Raw genomic sequence first — 20,236 nt, 5'->3', positions numbered from 1 at the left:
AATATTTTTACACATTGCAGAAGAAAAATGTGTACTTATATTAATTTATATGGGAAAGTATCTTTTAGAGGAAAAATTTACAGTAGTTTAAATATTAAAGGTATAGCTTACTACTTTTTCAAAACTAAGCACAGTTTAGGCATATTATTGCTGAACTTTCCCAAAAGCTACATATCCACCCTGATTTTCTATATGATTAAATGGAAAGACACAAAGCCAGAAATAGCCCAGCAATTTTTAGGGTGAAGTATATTTACCTTCAAGCCATATGTTTGATCCTAAACCACAAATTTTGTTATATATGCAGCAGGACAATTAAGTATTAATTTTATATTTTGCATTAGTATGTTTCATGCTTCCCCTCTATTCAGCCACTTTTTAGGAACCATAGCAGCCTTCTGAACTTTAGTACTAGCTCACTCTTATGATTTTAATTTCTGTTGAAATCTAATTCCCATTGGATAGTATGCTGTTGTTTTAGTGACTAAACGGAGAAGAGGTTTAAGTTAAAATAGCAATATGAATCACCCAGATGACTTTTTCATCTCATGTTTACATCAGTATTCAGTTCTACTTGAATACAAATACCATTAAAAACTAAGAACATATGTACTAAAAAGACTCCAATTTTTTTTAAAGGATCTACTCTTGCAAAGCCTACAGAACTAAGAGGCTTAACATAAAAATAAGCTGCTGTTATCCACCTACCCTTTTGTTCAGGAACAAAACTGATTTTCATACTTCGAATAAATTCGCTTCTATTAGTAAATTCAGTATGCCTGATGCACACACACTTAGATATTTAATGTGACCTCCCGGGGAAGGGGGGACAGAGTATGAGTTACCCCATTCTACTTTGAACAACCTTCAAAGCTAAGACAGCCATGTTTGATCAAATGGGGTATAAGGAGGAGGGCGATGAGGGTCAACGAAACACCAAGGGGTGTGTGTGTGTGTGTGTATGGGGGGGACATGTGCAGTTAAGGAGGGTCACCTCTGAAGGAGCGCCCCGTGGCCCGGATGGGGACGTAGCACCACCCCCAAGGAGCGGGGACGGGAGAACTACAAGCCGGCGTTGGCAAGAGGGAGCAACAGGGGCGCCGCGGCCCGCCACCGACCTGTCCTCGGAGTCCATGCGACTCAGCGGCTCCCCGTCGGAGGAGATCTCCAGGCTGCCCCTGCGGCCGCCCGACGAGGCGCTGCAGGAGCTGCTGCCGCCGCCGCCGCCGCCGCCGCCGCCGCCGCCGCTCCCCGTGCCGTAGCCCTCGTCCGCCCCGGCCGACACGCCGCTGCCGCCGCTGCCCGCGTCCCCCTCTGCCGCCGCCGCCACTGCCGCCGGGGCCGCTTGCGCTGCCGCCGCCGCCTCAGTGGAGCCTCCGCCGGCGGATCCGGAGCCGTCAGGCCCGCCGCCCGCGCCCACGCCCGCCCCGCCGGAGCCGCCCTTGGCGTCGGCCTCGCTGCCGCCGGGGCTGAGCGAGCGGGCGTCGTCGGTGCAGCAGCCGCTGGAGGAGCCGGAGCTGCTGCCGGCCTCGGCCTCCTCCTCCTCCTCGTCGTCCTCCTCGTCCTCGTCCTCGGCGTCGTCGTCCTCCTCGTCCTCCTCCTCGTCCTCCTCGTCGTCGCCGTCCTCCTCCTCGTCGTCGCCGTCGCCGGCCTGGCTGGCGCTCTCCGGGCTGGGCTCCGACATGCTTTCCGCCCCTTCGCCGTTCAGCGCCGGCGGGGGCGGCTCGGCCTCCACTCCCGCCGGGGAGGAGGCGGCGGCGGCGGCGGCGGCGGCGGCTTCGCTCTCGGCCGCCTCTTCGGCAGCGCCGCCGCCTGAGGGCGACGCGGAGGACGAGGAGGAGGTGGAAGGCGGCGGCGGCGGGACTGCGGGCGGCTCCGCCATGTCGCTCAGCTCGGCCGCCATGACGTCTTGGAGTCGCCGCGCCGCTCCTGCCCTCCGAGACTCAGAGCCCGCCGAGCGCGCGCGCACGGGCGGGGAGGAGGAGCCTGGGCCGACGAGGGGGCGTGGCTACCCTTGCGGTTGCGGACGGGGGCAGCGGCGCTGTGGCGCGGTACGGGGGCCGCCTGCTGACAAAAGGGTTAGAAGGGCTCGCGGAGCTGTGGCAGGGAACGCATGCGTACATCTATGCTGGCAGCCCCGTCGCCTAAACGGCAAGTTTTTCTCCGTGGGAACTTGGGGACAGGCGAAGCCCTTCACGGGAATTATTCCAAGTCATCCTTGCAGACAACAGCTCGGTAAGGTGGGCCTGTAAGACCAGGTGAAGGGCAGTCCTAAACTTGTGCTAATCATTGAATAAGCAATAGTTGGCTGAATTTGCAGTCTATGTTATACAATGTTGCGTATAACTAACATACATACATACATACATAAATATATATATATTTATATATATTATACTGTGTTGAGCCGATGTAGGATGAATTTTGCCGCTGGTCATGATTTTCTGTTTTTTAAATTGGTTATGGATAGTTTTATATGTTAGCACATAGTTTTTTAATTTGTTTTTATTGGATTGTTTTTACCTATCGTGAGCTGCCCAGAGTCGCTTAGATGAGATGGGCGGCCATACAAACAGAATAAATCATCATCATACTAGTAATAATAAGACACAGCAGTACTATGTATGGTGGGCTAAGCACCACAATGGTGGGATTCACAAAAGAAATCCATGCCATTCACATTGAGCTTCCTCTTATTTGGTTAACCAGACCCAATATAATATAATTGACTGGCTTCTTGCTCACCTTCCCTGCACTAGACTACAATCCTTGTCAGCACAGGAGAGACTACTATGGTTGGAGACTAGGCTTCCACTAAAAGCAAGATGAAAGTTCAAATATAATGCCCAGCACTCTCAGCCAGCATGTGGGAATTGTAGTTCCAGCTCTAGGAGGCTGCGAACTGGAAGAGGGTGGTCTGGTCCCATCAGTTCACCGAAATTTCTCAGCAGCTTTCCCATATCCATTACCATCTAGATCAGTGTTCCTCAACCTTAGCAACTTTAAGATAGGTGGACTTCAACTCCCAGAATTCCACAGCCAGCCATGAGTTGAAGTCCACCTATCTTAAAGTTGCTAAGGTTGAGGAACACCGATCTAGATTGCCAAGGTTGAGAAACACTGGTCTAGATAATGGCTTTGCAAATCACATAATCTGCAGCAAATCACATAATCTTCTCTCTGGAGAAGAAGACATTGTGCGGATGCTTGAAATCCAAGGCTTCTTGAAAGCTCATACCATCCTAAAGCCAGTTTCCCCAACTTTCTGATTCTGTACCAGACTTCTATTCTCACCTTGTTTGTTTCCAGCAAAACCGTATGAATACGGCCTGAAGTATTTAGACAACTTTGGGAGGCACGTGATCTGAATGTCAGGTCAGAAGGCATTCCTCTATTTACTGGAGAAGAATCTGAAACTTTTGTAAGAAGAACTGAAAGGGATTATATGGCCAGACCGAACCCACAAGGAAGTCTGGCCACTAATGGAGCTGGTAGCCAAAAAAGAACTCCCTGTTTTTCAAGGATGCATGTAATTAGGACATGAAATGGGAGAAACATGAAGCAAGGAAAACGTGAAATTATCAAGGCAAAAATGTAGTGTACAGTACTGGACTTTAAGTGTTGAGCGCATATGAACTTAGACCAGAATGGGCCATTTTGAATTCAGTGTGAGGCTAGATGAAAGAACAGAGAGGCAATGAAACCAACATTGCTAAATATGTCCTTGACCAGGCATGCAGGAAAGATGCTTTGGACCTCCCAGGGGCGCATTTGTTATATGTGTTAAAGCACCTGCACTTTTTGTTGGGCCTGCAAGGGAGCTACATGATCCCAGAAAAATACATGTTTGTGTTAAGGAGGTTTCATGGAGCTGGCAGCGAGGTATGATCACACTTCCATCCCTAGCAAAAAATAGTTTGTCCCATATTCTATTCTTTGTCCAATAACTTCATCATAAACAATCAAATCAATCACACTTTTAGATTCATGCTCATTCCTTGAGTACATTTGGATAAATGTATGCATAAATGATGTACTTAAGACAATCAGATCTTCTAAGCAGATACATTCTTCAATTACCATTTTCACTCATTACTGGGTCTCCAAATGGCCAATTCACATTTTTTACTCTTTCATCTCTTTTCCACCCATCCATTCATGTTACTTAACAGAATATCTTTTTCTACTGGATTACATTAATTCAGAATATTACACAATTTTCCCCCAAAACCCATTTCTGATCCTTCCATTATCATCATCTGGAACATGTGACTATCACCAGGCTGGAGAGCCAGTGTAGTACAGAAGTTAAGCTGTTGAAAAAGAAGTGGGGAGACCTAGGTTCTGGTTCACCCATAGAAGCCCACTGGGTGACTTTGGGCCAGTCACTGTCTCTCAGACCTAGGAAGGAGGCAGTGGCAAAACACTTCTGAAAATGTTAACAAGAAAACTGCAGCGACATGTCTGTGTAGTCAGCAAGAGTCAGAATTAACTCACAAGGACTCTAACAACAACTGCAAAGAGTGACTGAACTCAGAGTTTCAAGTAGGACAAATAAATAACATCTCAATCTTGGTATCAAAAAGAGAAAATAGAGGAAAAGGAGAAATATTTTTAAGAAGATAGCTGAAATCATAGGACAATTACTGGAGTAATCACTGAAAAATAATAGAGATAAAGGAGGTAAAAGACTATGCTGAAACTTGTTACAAACAAAATTACTGATTGACAGAAACATTTGCAGGGAACATATTAAAAAATTGATTCCTCTTGAAAGTGAGATATAAGAGATGGTATGCTACATGTCAAGAAGGAAAAACCAGGCATAGATATCCACTGAAGTGTTTAAACCTGAAGAGGAAGAGGCAGTTAAAGTGCTAACAGCTGTCTGTCAACATATATGGAACAAGGCTGTGCACTAGAGACTGGAAAAGTTCAGCTTATATGCAAATACTAGAAAAAGAAATGTAGGAGAATGTGCGAATGATCAAATTATTTTGCTAATTCTTTGTGTAAATTTTGCTTAAGGTCTTACAAAGAAGAATAGAGCCAGGCAAGGGCAGAGAAATGCCAAATGAACAGAGGTTTTAGAAGAGGCAGAGAGATATAAGTTCAGATGGCTAGCTTAATGAGAATGGATTTAGCTATCGGTGTGTTGATTTATTTAAAGCATTGGTATGGCCAACCAAAGTGCCTGGGCAGCTTACAGAAAATTCATACAAAACCACAGTACAGAAACTGATAAAAAATAATAAAATAATAAAATGGCAATTCAAACAGAAGTGGGTGATGGAGAGAGTAAGAGGTTTATCTTATCTTTACCGGCTGCAGTAAGGCTTTGATTGTATGGATTGGTGTTTCTCAACCTTGGCATCTCTAAGATGTGTGGACTTCAACTCCCAGAATTCCCCAGTCCACACATCTTAGAGTTGCCACAGTTGAAAGCAGTATAGATAGATCTTCTGGGATAGAACATGTCAGAAGATGGAACATATAATCAATATGTCTGACATATTCTTTTGAGTTTTCTTGGTAATGAATAAGAAGCTACTATAGGAGCTGAGATGGGAGAAACAGCAGAAAAAGAAAGGGAGGGAGATAAGAGTGTATATTGTCCATGTATCTCTTTTTGGTAAATATAAGAATGGTAGGACTGGAAGAGAGGACATTGAAGAACTGGAGGGTGGAACACTAACTGAAATATGCTGATGGTACTACTTTTTTAACTGAAACAAAAGTCTTAAAAGGTTTCACTGAGAAAGTAAAAATGAAAAATGAAAAAAAAAGGTCTAATGTCAGATGTTACAAAGTCAAAGAAGTAAAGGAAGTAGACATTTTTGATTTTCTTAGACTTAATAAATAAAGGGGGATGATGGGTGAAGAAGAAAAAAGGAGGTTAACCTTAGGGAGGAAAGCAGTGACAAACTTAGAGAAGATAATGAAGGATAAAGATAGTTCTCTGATAACAAAAATCAGAATGGTCCTTCCATTGGTGAAATATGGCTGTGAAAGCTGGACATTGAGGAAGACTGAAAGAAAGAAGATAGATGCTTTTGAATTAGGAAACTAGTGATAAGTTACTAAGTTTCATGGACTATAGGAAGGACCAATCAGTCGCTCTTGGACTAAGTGAAAACTGATTGCTCTCTTCAAGTGATGGTCACAAAGCAGAAACTCAAATAATTTGGATATGTGATGCAACAGTTGATGGACTAGAACAAATCACTATGCTTGGCAAGGATGAGAGAAGTAGAAGGAGCAGAAGAGAACAGATAAGTTGATGGGTGTGATCAGAGTAATTATAGGACAATTTATTAAGACCTGCAATTGATTATTAGAAATAGATCAAGGTGGCAGATATTTGACCATGCTTCAGTGAAATCTAGCTCCAAAAAAAAAAATTGGGTATCCCAGAAGTTCAAATTAGTAAGATGCATATGAGAAGATGGGAAGAAGCCAGGACAAAACACAGCAAACAAACAGAGAGGCTTGTTTATTTATTTATAATTTAGATTTCTAAAGCTACCCAAGTCAACAACTACTCTAGACGACTTACAAATTAAAAACAAAATCACAGTACATTAGACCAGAAACAAAGATTATTATAACAGGAAGGACAAACTTACATCATAAGAAACCCAATATAATTCAATCCAGGTGGATACACATCCCAGCTATCACAGAGCTGGTCTTCAAGGCCCATTTAAAGGTAAGAGCTGTTGGAATCTATGGTATGGTATGGTATGGTATGGTATGGTATGGTATGGTATGGTATGGTATGGTATGGTATGGTAATGACATGACTATGGTGTGGTGTGGTAATCTGTGGTAAGAGCTGTTGGAATCTTCAGGAAAATGCTATTCCAGGGGTGCATTTAGCCATCTGTACTCAACAACTGTGAAAATGATAGTCCTCTAAAGATCTTTCTAACCTCTGGGAAGATATCTTTATCTATATTTTTATATCTATATCTATATCTTTCTGTCTCAAATTTGTCACTGCCCATCTTGTTGAAACGATTCCAGGCGGTTTACAGCAGAGATAAAATTCATTCAAATATAAAAAGAATCCTAATAATAAAATAATTTTATTTATCCAAATAATCTTTGGATCAACAATGCTGGAGTTTCTATTAGCTTAAAGATTCATATTTCTTCATGAGTAGCCCCACTGACGTCAACGTAAACCTAACCTTCATGTACGTTATCTGAATAATTTGCAAACTTTTGTATGCCTGCAACTCCCACTGTAAAAATTCAGCTGAAAATCAGAATTGAAGTAGTTTAAGCCTTTATCCTAAACCAAGCTGTTTACTAAGAGGACATTTGGAACTGATTGCGCTTCGCTTGGTTAACTGTAGGTGAAGGCAAGTCTTAAATTCTCTCTCTTTTTCATACCCATCCATATGAATAATGATGGGTGTTTTGAAGCACTTTGAAACATACCATCGGAATCACATCATCGGCATAGAAATCTACAAGGTGGGTGAGACCAGATGACAGACTCTTTTCCAATTATAGAGGAAGAAACCTATACATACCTATACCCGAGTCTACACATTACTGCCCCTCTAAAGCAGTGTTTCTGAACCTTGGCAGCTTGAAGATGTGTGGATTTCAACTCCCAGAATTCCCCAGCCAGCAAGGCTGGCTGGGGAATCTGGGAGTTGAAGTCCACACGTCTTCAGGTTGCCAAGGTTCAGAAACACTGATCTAGACCCATCCTTAAACAACTGACTTTTCCCACTTTAGGTTGACTGAAACTTTGCAGCTGCAGTTCTAGAAACAAATTCATGTTCCCTTTTAAATAAAAGTAGAAACCCACATTTCTGCTTCTAAAATTTAACAGCAACGTCTATGGAGAGCTGTCCCTGACTGGTTTGCCTTGGAAGAGAAATGTGCAGTTGATACATGGAATTTGCTGTGACAAGATGTGGCAGTGGCCACCAATTTAGGCGTCTTTAAAAAGAAGACAAGTTAATACAGGATAAATCTATTAATCGCTACTTGTCAGGACAGCTGCCTACTCAGGATCAAGGACAGGATGACTCAGAATAATAGTAGTTGGAGAACAGCTGCCTGAAAAAGACGTTGCTCACTTGTTCTGAAATCTGGGTTTCTCATAGGCTGGACAAGATAGGTTTTATCTTGCATCTGACCTTACAGGGCCTTTCTTATGCCCTTGGTGATAAACATTTCATAGCAGAAATATATTTTCTCACTCATATCGATCAGCGTGGGGTATTGCTGCATTCTTCTTCCAAGTGGTGCAAAAATTAACTCTCTACAGATGAATGAAGCATAGGAGATTTAGTAGCTGGGGGGTCACGTATATTGCTAAGCTTTTTTTTTAAAGAAAAATACAGTTTGCTGTGCAAGCCACATTGGATCGCCTACAGTTCTAAGACATAACTTGCAAACCATAATGGCTGGCTTCACACATTATGCTAAACGAAAGCCAAATAAATTGGTTTTGGTGGAGCCGTCTTCAATCCACCATTTCTTCCCCAGAAGGTGTCAGTAAGCAGTTTCAATAGCTAAGCGTTGAGTAGACTTTCCCAGCTATTTGGGACCAGGAAGCACATGGTAAACACTCTTACAAAATGGCTGCCTATTTTCCAGAAGTCCAATGGAAAAAGGTGCTTAGGGTGGAATACATCATTCCTGTCCATCAAATTGTTTCCTCCCTGGTACAGAATACAGGAGGGATCACCAGGTGTCCTACTTTCCATCTCTATCTTGCTGCTGTTATGTACATAAAAGGGTTAAAACTGGAATAACCAAAGGCTGCTCCCTTTTGGGCTATTCATGTTAATGGCTCCCCAGGATTGTTTTTAGTTTTATGGAAAGTTTTATGTCCTTTGACATAAATATATAACTATATAGACAGTGTAAATTCTCTCCTATCGTTCATGTCTTTCTGTTGCTGTTCCTTCTTTTGCTTGTTTTTTAAACCCATTTTGCCAGTTAAATGTGTTTCAATGGTTGCTACTGTTTAATATGCATTTACTGAACACATCTGATACATATATCAAGCTGGACTGAGTGGTGTGTGTGCTTGCTCTGATCGAGACAACGGGATTGACTGGGAGTATGCTGGGTGGAAAGTAAACTGGAAATTACCCACAGTCTTTTCCATCTCCCTCCCTCTCAGATCTCCAACTTATTTTTATTTTGAGGCAGGAACAGTTGGGGAGACTTTCAGATAAAGGACGAGGCTGCAGCAAATTGCTCTTTTTATTTTCTAAGTTTGCTTGTGGGGCCCTTGTGGAATCCAGAGGAATTCTTGGAAATAAAGATAATACCAGATGCTTTCCTATGGAAATATTAGGGAGGGGAAGGGGGGCTGGTAGCCAAAGAAAAAAGTCTATTGTCATAGTGGCACACGGATACCATATCTGGGAGCACGAAAGAAAGATTTTGCCCAGCTTGTCCAATTTTTGCTGCTGCCAGGAGCTGGTCATCAGAAGGAGGCACTTAGGGAGAGAACCTGCAAAATCCATTTCTGGTCTGGGCCACAAAAACGTGAAGCGTCTTCTGTTAGCAGGCTGCTAGGGCAATGGACCTAAACGCCAGGGAAAGTTAGGGTAGATTGGGCCTCAAGATAACAACTGCTTCTCTTCCTGGGTCCCCTGCAGCTCCTGGAGGTTGTCAGCGAGCACCAGAAGTCCCTCTCTGCTGGGGATGATGTGGGATCAGTGACAACTCCTTCCTCAGCTCCTGATGCTCCTGCCCCCCCCCCCCATTCTATTGTGCCTTTTCCCAAGGCTTCTGCTCAGAGCCCCTCCTGGGAGCCCATCTGCATTCGTATGCAAGATGCCATCAAGGCATGCCGGCTTTCGCTTCTCAAACTCTGGGGGACAATCGTAAACAGCAGGAGAACAAAAGCTGTTGGGGGAGGGGGCAAACTGCTGGAAAGCAGCAGCTGCAGTTTTTTTTTTTTAAAAAAAAACTCATTGCTAAGGGCCCCTCAGCTTCCCCTCGGCTCCCCCACCCATCCTTCCAGAGTTTTTCCAGCCTTTGCTTCTAACCCCTTAATCCACTTGGTGCACAAACTGGAAATGAGCTCAGATGGGATTACTTCTGGGTGACAGCAACAAGCCGTAATTTAAACAAGTCTGCCCCCCCCTTTTTTTTTTCCTGGGTTTCCACAGGCCAGAGCTATGACTTTCTGGAGAAATCATTTAGAAAGCCTGGATTTTCCAACCCTGAATGCTGCTTTTCCTCCCAATATTTCTGTACAGAGGAAATTCAGTCAGCTTGGTGAGGAAGGCTACATTTTGGGCTTTGCGAGAGCAAGGCTGACAAACAGTCCGAGATCATCTCTATTTCTCTTCTGTGGGAGGGAGGCGAACGCTCCTTTCTCCTCCGTGCTCTGTCTTAATCTAAGGATTTGTTCCCAACAGACAAAAAATCTTACTCCGTTTCATAGCCCAGTCCTGCACCCGCATAGAATTCCGACCTATGTGTCTGTCTCAGTCTTCTAAACTTGGTGGGGAACAAAGTTTCTAGGAGACACTGAAATTGCATCAGGGGTTCTGGCATCTGAAAAGGTCACCAACTTCTGCATGAAGTGAAGCCTCGGATAGATTAAATGTCCATTCCATTCTATGAATCCTTCCCAGGTGAGTCAGGCAATGACCTGGTTTGCACAATTGAAGCCCCAAGTTTTTATATCTCAGTTTGTTAAGTATGTCATAGTTTCCTGCTCTCAATGTACTGCACCAAGTCATAAAACATTCCATTGAGTGGCATAGCAGGCAGCATGTTGAACTTGATGTTGACTTCACACCCAATCTAAATCTAGGTTCCAATCAAAATCTTGGGTTTGGAGGAGTATTAGCGCAGAACAACTGTTTTACTCCTTTGGAATTGCTTAGTTATTGCCCAAGCCTTCTCTTTTTCATACCTGCTCTCTGCCTTGCTAAGATTCCTTAAGAGGTTCTTAAAACCTTATGAAGTTCCTTATGAGGTTCAGGTGCTTGCAGGTCAGGTGTCTACCTGAACTGATGGTTAGTGTCACAGGGATACGTGGAGTAAACTTATCTCACCCGTTTTATCATCCGGACAATTTCTGTGTCTCCCTTTTCTTGTCCGACATTCAATCGTTAACAGAGCGTTACCAACTTCTGTGCAGCATAATATAAGATCAGATGTGAGATCACAGTGAATTCTTTGTAACGTCCTTACAAAAATAGCAGATCTGGTTAGGTGTGATTCTGTGATAGTTACTATGCTGTTAGTTTTTTCTCTGGTTTTCATCTGTCCCATGTTGGAAACTGCTGGCATTAAGGATTTTTGCAGCAGTTGCAGACAGGGCAAAAGATAAGTACTACTTTAACTTCTGGACTAGGGAGAAGTGTAGTGCAGGCATCTCATGAGTAAAATGAGGCTTTTTTATAAAAATGTAACAAAATGTAACAGGGAAAAGGTATAGGAATATAAAATTGTTGTAACCCAGATTCATTTAGCAATGCATTTTTCTTACTGGGTTGCTCAGTATCCTAGTCTAGGGTAAAGTGGTCTTCATCCTTGTAGCTAAGACTTTAGATTAAAAAAAAAAATGCTTGGGGTGGGGCTGACAGAACTAAATACTGGAGAGCATTAACCCTTTGTTTCAAATGCAAACAGAAGTGTCACTTCCTGAAACATCTGGGAAGGGGAGGAAAGGGGACAGATAACAAAAGCAGCACTCAGTTTGGACTGGGCTTGTGGCAAGGGCAAAGGTGAAACCCTCTCCTATCTCTGCCATGGCCCCAGTCCTGCTCATTTGCTATTGTTTTAATATAATACCACACTTGCTTTGTCCCTAGCCTGACCTTTTTACTTTAAATCACCCCCACTTTTACCAATTTGAAATGCGGCAAAGCCATGTCCCCATGGAGAGAGCTGGAGTACAAGCCACTCACTGGAAACCAATTATGACTAGGAAATCATGGAATGGGCCTTCTAGGGCTCTGATGGGGAACTTAAGATGCTCCAGGCATTGTGGAACTACAGATCTCATGGCTGCTGGTAAATCATGCTGGAGACTGTAGTGCAGCGACCATTTGAGGTCCCCCCACCCCATTTCCTACCAGCGTCTGATAGAACATAGAAATATTCAGAACATAAAAATGTTCTCTACAGCTGCATTCTCCTGATCCTATTGGAGTGTCGAAATAATAAAACCATAGCTACTATTAGTAAGCAGCAGGACGGGTTAAACAGAAGAAGTTGGAAAATTAAACAGTTGGGCTCTTTTATACCATGCTGCGGATGTTAATAATCTAATACTGATCTGCCAAAGCTATCAGACGAAAAAGGTCTATTTTTTATAATTTTATCCTCCTAACTTTTTGCTAAGGAATTCAAGGCTATGGAAAGCCAAGAGGGGGATGATCAACAGGTTCCATTTCTGAGCAGCTGTCATGATGGCTGGGACTCCAGTCATCCTGATGCCAAGTTGTCCTGGGTATCTGGTGGGTTGATCAAGTCCATCTTCATGCCAAAGAGACTTTGAGTTAATCACAGTTTCTACTTTGCAGTGCTGGCCTGGAAGTGGGGGTGGGGGGACAACTGGAGAATGACTGCTATGAACGTATACCACCTTGAACTCCTGAAGGAAAGGCCAGATATAAATAAATCAAATAAATAAATTACAAGTGGACCCCCCCCTTTTTTTCCCCCAGGAACTAGTGAAATAACTTATACTGCCATCAAGATTTGGTGGTAAACACAAAGCTGAGTCTGTATTATCAGATGGTCAAATAATGATTAAATTTGAGAATGATTTTCTGCTTATTAATAAGAACATACAATGCGGCTTTGTGCGTCCTGTAAATGAAGCAGCACTATTGTGGAATAATCCCAGGGTGCATAATGAAAGTAATTTTTTTCCCATCTCTAAATGGGTTTGCTTGCGTGAGGGATATGAAAGGAAGGCGCTTCCCAGCCCTTTCAGAACAATAGCTCCAGATGGAAGGAGATGTAATTGATTTTGAACAGCATGAACATCTGTACAGTGTGTGTCCTGCTATCCCAATGGGCCTCTCTTGGAGGGGGGGGGGGTCCCTTTCTCCTTGCGTGTACAGCAATCAGCCATGTCATGTAAGAACAGCCAGAAACTTTGGTTTCACAAGTCAACTGTTTTAAGCACTTGCTCTGCGAAGTCTGAGCTTAACAGTTGTAAATGTTCAGCAAAGAAGCTAGTTTTTTTTAAAAGAACTTTATTAAATTTTAAAATGGAAACAGTACAAACTAACGAAAACTAATATTACAGGAAGAAATAAGAAAAAAGAAAGGAAAATTAGAAAAAAGAATGACCGAGGTCAAAAGTGCAAAAAACAAAGAAGGAAAAAGATAAAACGAAGAAGAATTGACTTCTGACCCTCCTCACAACAGATATAACAGTATACATCAATCTCTTGCTCTAAGTTTACAACATAACTTTCATTATTACTATAAACCCATATTATTTCTAATAATCAAATCCATACAATATAATTTCATTTTTTCCTGTTTCCTGAAGAAAGTCCAAAAAAAGTTTCCAATGAACATTAAAATTACACAATACTTTTCTCAAAGCCATCAATTTCACCATCTCAGCCAACTCTACCAGCTTCACCATCCATTCTTCCATTGAAGGTAATGTCATATCCTTCCACCTTTGTACATTAAAAAAAAAAAAAAACAACTTTACTGCAGTTATCATACATAAGAACAAAAATTCCATAAATTTAATAACAAATATGTTTTAACCTTAGTCAAAAATAAATCTATTTTATAATCCAACTTATTTTCTCAAAAAAAAAAGCCAATGAAATCTGTCCCCCTTTCTACCCAGATCCTTAAAATCTGGTCAGAAAAAGATCCAATTAATAATTACCAAAAAACTCAACATATATATTAACCATAATCAAATAAGTTCACTTTGTAAACCTTCTGTTTACTTTTAAAGAGCTTAATCTTTAGTCCTTTTAGATAAGTGTCCCACAAGTTGATTCCCTGTCATTCTCTCCTTGTCTTCTTTCAGAAACTTCTCTTTGTCTTTTCCCAGGAATAGCCTTACCGATTCAACACATTCCTTTTGCAAATCCAAGATAAAAAAGTTTTTCCAAGTCACTCTTCTTTTCCATTATTTGTATGTCCCCTTTAATAATGGTGACATCAGTTGGTTTCATCTGTAAATCCCTTTTGGTATCCTTTCGCATATCACTCTTATCCTTTGGCATTTTTTAAATCCATTTTCATACCCACAACATCTTTGTTCATATCACCTTCATAATCCAGCATTTTTTTGAACTCCAAATCCACATTTGTGATGGAATGCTTCGATGAAGGCCGCGCTCGGGGAGATAAGCATTGCTTTAGCCCCCAGCAGGAGCGTGGGAAGGATAAGAAGATGAGACTGGCACCACCCTAAGGAATTCGTGGGGTTTTGCTTGCTAGCTTGAGAAGTTTAGATCCAGTCTGGCAGGATTCTGTCTTGTGGTTGGAAGCTAATAAAAGCTATCGAACTAGACCTGTACTGTCTCGTGGAGTTCTTTGGGCTGAACCTGACAACATTCAAGTCAACCTCTACCTCCATTTCAAAATTAACCATATTATCCAATCTTTCCTCTATTTTTTTTTCAAGGGACTTGAATTTAGCTCCTAATTCATCAAACATTGATTGGAGTAAACTTAAAGAAGTCATTTTATCTTCCAACGACTGCTCCAAAGGGCCTCTCCTAGGGCTTCCGGTGGAGACAATGGCGGCTTAGTCATCTCTCTGTGAGAGGGGAGATGGCACTGCAGCTGGATTGGTGGCTGGCAGCAAGCACTGATCGCCCAACTTGCTCCAGATCAAGGAGGAAGAGAGAAATCAACCCATTCAATCTCCAGGATGGCTGTTCCTCATAAACTAATTGCAGAAACAGAAGTTTCTGTGAATGGCGTGTGAGCGAGCGGCTGGGAGGTGGGGGATCCACCTTCGTTCACAGCTGTGGTGCAGCCTAAATATGGACACTACAGCCGGCATTTCTAACCCACTTTGGAATGTAACTATTTTTTAATGTGAGAGAGACTTTCCTTTGCAACAGATAAGTAATTCTCTTGGTGTTTTTTAAAAATTATTTCTGGGACTATAACTTTAAAAGAATTAGAGTTTTACTGTAATTTGAACAACTCACAAAAAGGTGAAAGGTAAGAATACAAAAAAGATATAAACGTTACTTATGGTGAAAGGGGAAGATTTATTTGTCCTAAATTTAATTTTATGAAACTCCATTTGTATTAATTGGGTTTGATTTTTCTATGGGAAGACTTTTTGTTTTTCTGTGATATGCCTGTCAACTGGCTGGATTTTCAAAAGAAAAGAAGATAATAATTTGAGCCTTTTGTGTATTCCCTGTTGGCTCATGCCTGCAATTAACAGCATGGAAGGCACCAGAGGGCATGAACTGTCTGCTCGCTTTCACTTATACAATGCCTACTGTTGCTTGCTTTGGGGAGAAATTAAAAAAAATGGCTAGAAATAACAAAGAAGCTAGTTTTGATAAGGCAAAAAATAAGAGCAAAAGGCCCAGTGAATAAAGCCCACTGTTGTGTGAATCAGGGTAGACTTCAAGAGCCACCAAAAAGCATTGTCAAAACTGAGTCTTGCTTTATGGACCCAGTCATGTTCCTGGAATTCAATGAAGTACCTGTGGAAAACTCCAAGTTACTATTCCACTCCATTCTTCTTTCACTTTAGGTTACCTTCACACATTTAGAGCATCACGTTTTCATAGCCACTCTCATATTCAATCCTCATTCACTGAACTGGTGTCCCCCAGTCTTGCTGAGATGATAATTTTTAATTTGAATGTTAATACAGTTTTCCTATTCAGTAATGAATTATGACCTGTTTTCTGCTTGGGGAACAATGGCTAATGGTGGAAATGGAAAATCTCCAGAAGACTTCCCTTTTTTTTTTCCAGCTACAATTTCATTCCATGACCTTGAACAGATCATGACATTTAGAGTCACCCATACTCCCAGCCTTGCAATAATGGGATAGTATTGCTCTACCTTGAGATTTGGTTGGCAGGATTGCTTGAAATCATGTATGTGAAGCACATTTAAAAAAAGACCGACACAATGAAGACGTAAGTATCTTGCAGCTCTGCTTGGATGTTAGGATGTTGCTATTCTTTTGTATTGCATAAAACTGCACAACGGTATAATTATATAGGCCTTGCAACATTTTTGTTTACAGAGGATAGGACAATCATAGTGGCCAACTGTAATTTATTCATTTGTTAGATTTATAACCCAACTTTTCTCCAAAACCTCAAGGTGACTTACAAGGATCTGTGTGCATGTGCACCTATTCATTTTATCCCCATAAAACCAGTCCAGATTTTTTTCCTGATGTTTTCAAATGAAAGTTTCATCAACCCTAACCAGCAGGACCAATGATTGGAATTAAGAGCTGAACTCCAAAATAAGTGTAAGATTTGATCTAACCTTTGTTGCTCTAAATGTTAGCCATATGCACTTGTTCCTGCTTATAGATTCCTCAGAGAATGAGAGAATTGTTCTGCCCTCTCAGTTGCAAAGGCTCATTTTTAGAGTGTTTCATGAGTTGCTTCTTACCCTTATGTGGTTCCTTTGTCAACCAGAACCTTATTATCCACGTCATATGTAAATGGTCCTTGGACGCTGTGAAAAGAGGGAGTGACCGACCCAAAATCACATAATAAATTTTATAGTCAAGGGGTAGATTAAACTAAGATCTCTCTGATCCTATTTGACATCCTAACTGTCACACCATCCTCTCTCCTCTAGGGTGGGATTAAATGAAACTATATTTGCCTTTGGCCTGATCCATCAGAGATTTTTCTTTCTTAATTAATTGTACAATACACAAGATAATGAGATCAGGAAAAGAAGCACATTCAAACATAGATTCTTACATAAAGTAAATCAGGTGAATGACACAGTGGAAAACAATTCCAGAAGGGTATTCTGAACCTAGCTAGGACTTTCTTAATTTGAATGCCATAGTTGGTCAGTTGTTCGGGCCAAAAGAGTGCTTGGACAGCCTCATAGCAGCAGCCAGTTTTCTTACCTAGATAAGTAGTAAGGGATTTTAATTGCTTTAAAAATAGGTCTCTGTTTGTAATTTATGACTCTTTATGTTTTCTTCCAGTTTTTCCTTGAGGTTAATTATTCTTTTGCCTTGAAATCCTTCAATCACTTGAAATTGCTTAGTTCTGCTGCTTCAGAAGTATTTATCTATTAAAAACCAACCACAACCACCAAGTACCACATCTCTGTCCTCATTAAAAACATAATTTGACAGATTAAAAGCTCAAATAAAAATGAAATAAAAATCCACAGTGATGTGATCAGAGTTGGTCATGCCCATTTTTAGGGGGCATCTTTAGGATTTCATCCTGTTCGTGCGTATTGGAATAGACAGTTAGCCTTTTAGTAAACAGTTCACATAACACAGAGGGAGGTGATTAGGAGAAGTTAGTTTATTCCAAAGCAAACTCAGATTTGTTTGAAGCCAAAACTAGCCCGTTCAGGATTAACTGGCTGGGTTAACTAACACAAATTTGGGTTTTTTGTTGTACACTGAAATCCTCGTTGCTATGACCTAGTTAAACATCATATGAGCAGGGCCAATCAGGGGTTCTGTGCACATGTTGTGTCAGCCTGGCAGTTTTAATCTATGTGACAATCATAATATCAGGTTACTATAGCTCTGCTAATCCAAGGAAGCATGACCTTATTTATTTAACACTACAGAGATACTATCCCAATGAATATAGACTCTCAGTCCTGAGAGTGAAATTTAAAATGAAAATATATCATATGTAAACGAGCTGCTTAAACGGTACAGTCAAACCTACAGCAATCTCTTAAAGTACTGATTTTCCACTTTTAATCATGGAAGCTGTCATGAGGAGGAAAAAGTATGGTTCTACTGGATCCTTTCTTCTAATTAGAAGACATGAGCTTCTGATTCTATTTTCAATCAACTGTGGCCTGGAACTTCATTTTACACCATTTACTCACCTGAATTTATGAACTGGGAGGGACATCTTCATAAAGTTACAGTTTCAGCAAGGACTCCCATCTTTATCTGGTACAGGAGGGCATAGTGACAGTAACCCAGTAATTATGGTTAGTCCAGAATGCAGCTGACTGTGCCTTAACTGGCTCCCAACGTTGGGAGCATATTACACCTATACTGCAGGCCCTGCACTGGTGACCACTTCAATTCCATACAATTTAAAGTGTGGCGTTAATCTATAAAGCCTTTCATGGCTTGGAGACCGTAGGACCACCTCTTCCAATTGGTTTCAGCCCATCCTGTTAGATCATATGGGGAGGGGCATCTTCTTGTCCCACATTCCCAGGATGACAGCAACCAAAACTAGACAGTGCTGCTGCTCCACAGTAGGCCCAGACACAAGGGCATGGGCTTCCCACTAAGGTCAGAGTGGCCTCCACCCTGGTTGCTTCTGGAAGTTATAAAAGTTATAAAAACAGAACTTTTCTGAAGACCTTATCAGGAACATCACCTGCACCTCGTTGTTACTTTTCTTTCCTACTTTGATTTTGTTTTTGCAATTTGGATTGTGTGTTGTTTAATTCCGTGGGATTTTTTAAAACTGTAACATTGTAGTGGCCAGGAATCATGAGATTATGGCAGGATAAAAACAAAAGAAGCAAACAATTCCTGTTAAGATTCTCATTGCGAGAGGCATAGCATCCACACAGCAGCTTAAGAACATCAACATTTATTTATAACATGATATAAAAGAAATGAGATATGAACATTTGCATTTGAACAATAAGTGGTTTCTTATACTTACATTAGTTGTGCTCATTGTATAATATATACACAATGAACATAATTACATTTGTACACAAACTTAACTGGAAATTGAATATACCTGCTTGTTGATATACACACCCTATTTCAACAGAGGAAGAGCCCAGTCCCTCCAGATCCATTTCTCTTCATAAAAAAAGCAAAAAAAAAAGCAAAAAAAAAAAAAGTAAACACTAGCATTCATGAGTATGCTGAAAGCAGAATGGCAGTAACTGACTTTGCAATTTGACTGTGATGTACTTACAGAACAGAAAAAGGACACAACTTTGCAATAATTTAAAAAAAATGGCACATCTTAAATAGAGTGTGGTATGTTTATTAATCAAAAAGTGAAAATGAGACATGATCAGCTTTGGAAAGAAACCGTGTTTCAGTGTTGACAGTAAAAGAAATCCATAAGGCTGGCCCCAAAGGAAGCAAATTTAACTGAATAATTCCAAATTCAAAACCTTTCAGGAGGGGAAGATTCTGATTGTAGGCCGCACATAGGAGGAGGAGGAGAACTCTTGGTTGTATGGATGGAATGGATACATAGCAGCAACAGCAGCAGGCTGGTGACAGCGGAAAGAGCTCAAGTTTGTTGAGGGCACGGTGGGGATATTTAAAGCTCTCTTGGAATAAATGTTTTCCACAACGTGATAAAATGATGCTCTATGGACAAAAGCATCGGAACTATGAATTTCATAGATTTCATAAAAGTGACTGTACAGCATCTTTGTCTTTCCACAGGTATGTTTTGTAGGTCAGCCATGTATGGTTTCAGCAGAAGCCAGGAGTGCTGAAAGAGAAAGAAGTCTCTGTTGGCACCCAAGAATCCAGGGGAAGAGGAAAATTCTTTTTTGAAACTGGACAGGCAAAAATGAAACATTTCTAAAATCTCTGATTATCTAGACCAGTGCTTCTCAACCTTGGGAACTTTAAGATGTGTGGACCTCATCTCCCAGAATTCCCCAGCCAGCAAGGCTGGCTGGGGAATTCTGGGAGATGAGGTCCACACATCTTAAAGTTCCCAAGGTTGAGAAACACTGATCCAGACAGATCAGGGAAAGCAGAGGGATTTTCCATACTTAATCAAGGCAAAAACAGGTTGAGAGAAGAGGCATCTCTTTTGTCAAATAATGTTTTAAACTAACATTGAAACTGATGACAAATACCCCTGAATATTACCAAATTATGAGGACAAATGATGTATCATTTAAAGAGAACTGAAATCACTTTCCCAGAAGGCCTAGGATGGAAGGAACCACTACAGCAGCCCTTCCAGGCCTGAGCATTCTCCAGATATGTGGACCAATTCCCAGAATTGTCAACAACAGCCCTGAAGTTCACCCACCCAGAAGGTGCCCAGGTTGGTGATGATTTAATTGCCCTCTTCCATGAAGT

The 20,236-nt window shown here is 41.5% G+C and overlaps 2 protein-coding genes and 1 long non-coding RNA gene across 15 annotated transcripts in view; 1 reads left to right on the top strand and 2 right to left on the bottom strand.

The window, feature by feature from the left end:
* AEBP2 (AE binding protein 2) overlaps positions 1 to 1,976 on the bottom strand; it is a 41,980-nt gene extending 40,004 nt beyond the window's left edge. For 2 of the 4 annotated variants that reach the window (XM_088141332.1, XM_025168455.2), the window contains exon 1: positions 1,119 to 1,976. In XM_088141332.1, the coding sequence (XP_087997458.1) occupies positions 1,119 to 1,903 (785 nt within the window). In that variant the 5' untranslated portion in view covers positions 1,904 to 1,976. The remainder of the gene's footprint in view (positions 1 to 1,118) is intronic. The other 2 variants (XM_007420938.4, XM_088141333.1) reach the window with 2 other exon arrangements.
* Positions 1,977 to 2,087: 111 nt separating this feature from the next.
* On the top strand, positions 2,088 to 19,024 carry LOC148215976 (uncharacterized). The gene is made up of 3 exons (XR_015796281.1): positions 2,088 to 2,235; positions 14,618 to 16,109; positions 17,156 to 19,024. It is a non-coding gene; the product is annotated as an uncharacterized LOC148215976 (long non-coding RNA).
* Positions 18,955 to 20,236, bottom strand: part of PLEKHA5 (pleckstrin homology domain containing A5) — a 211,283-nt gene continuing 210,001 nt past the window's right edge. For all 10 annotated transcript variants that reach the window (XM_088141330.1, XM_088141320.1, XM_088141322.1 and 7 more), the window contains one exon: positions 18,955 to 19,631. In XM_088141330.1, the coding sequence (XP_087997456.1) occupies positions 19,597 to 19,631 (35 nt within the window). In that variant the 3' untranslated portion in view covers positions 18,955 to 19,596. The remainder of the gene's footprint in view (positions 19,632 to 20,236) is intronic.

Source organism: Python bivittatus, unplaced genomic scaffold (assembly GCF_059951505.1).
Source record: "Python bivittatus isolate LINGU-HERP-01145 unplaced genomic scaffold, Pbiv_v1 ctg000330_np1212, whole genome shotgun sequence".
Taxonomy (NCBI): domain Eukaryota; kingdom Metazoa; phylum Chordata; class Lepidosauria; order Squamata; family Pythonidae; genus Python; species Python bivittatus.
The sequence above is the reverse complement of the archived record's forward strand: the minus strand, read 5'-3'. Positions and strand labels throughout refer to the sequence as shown.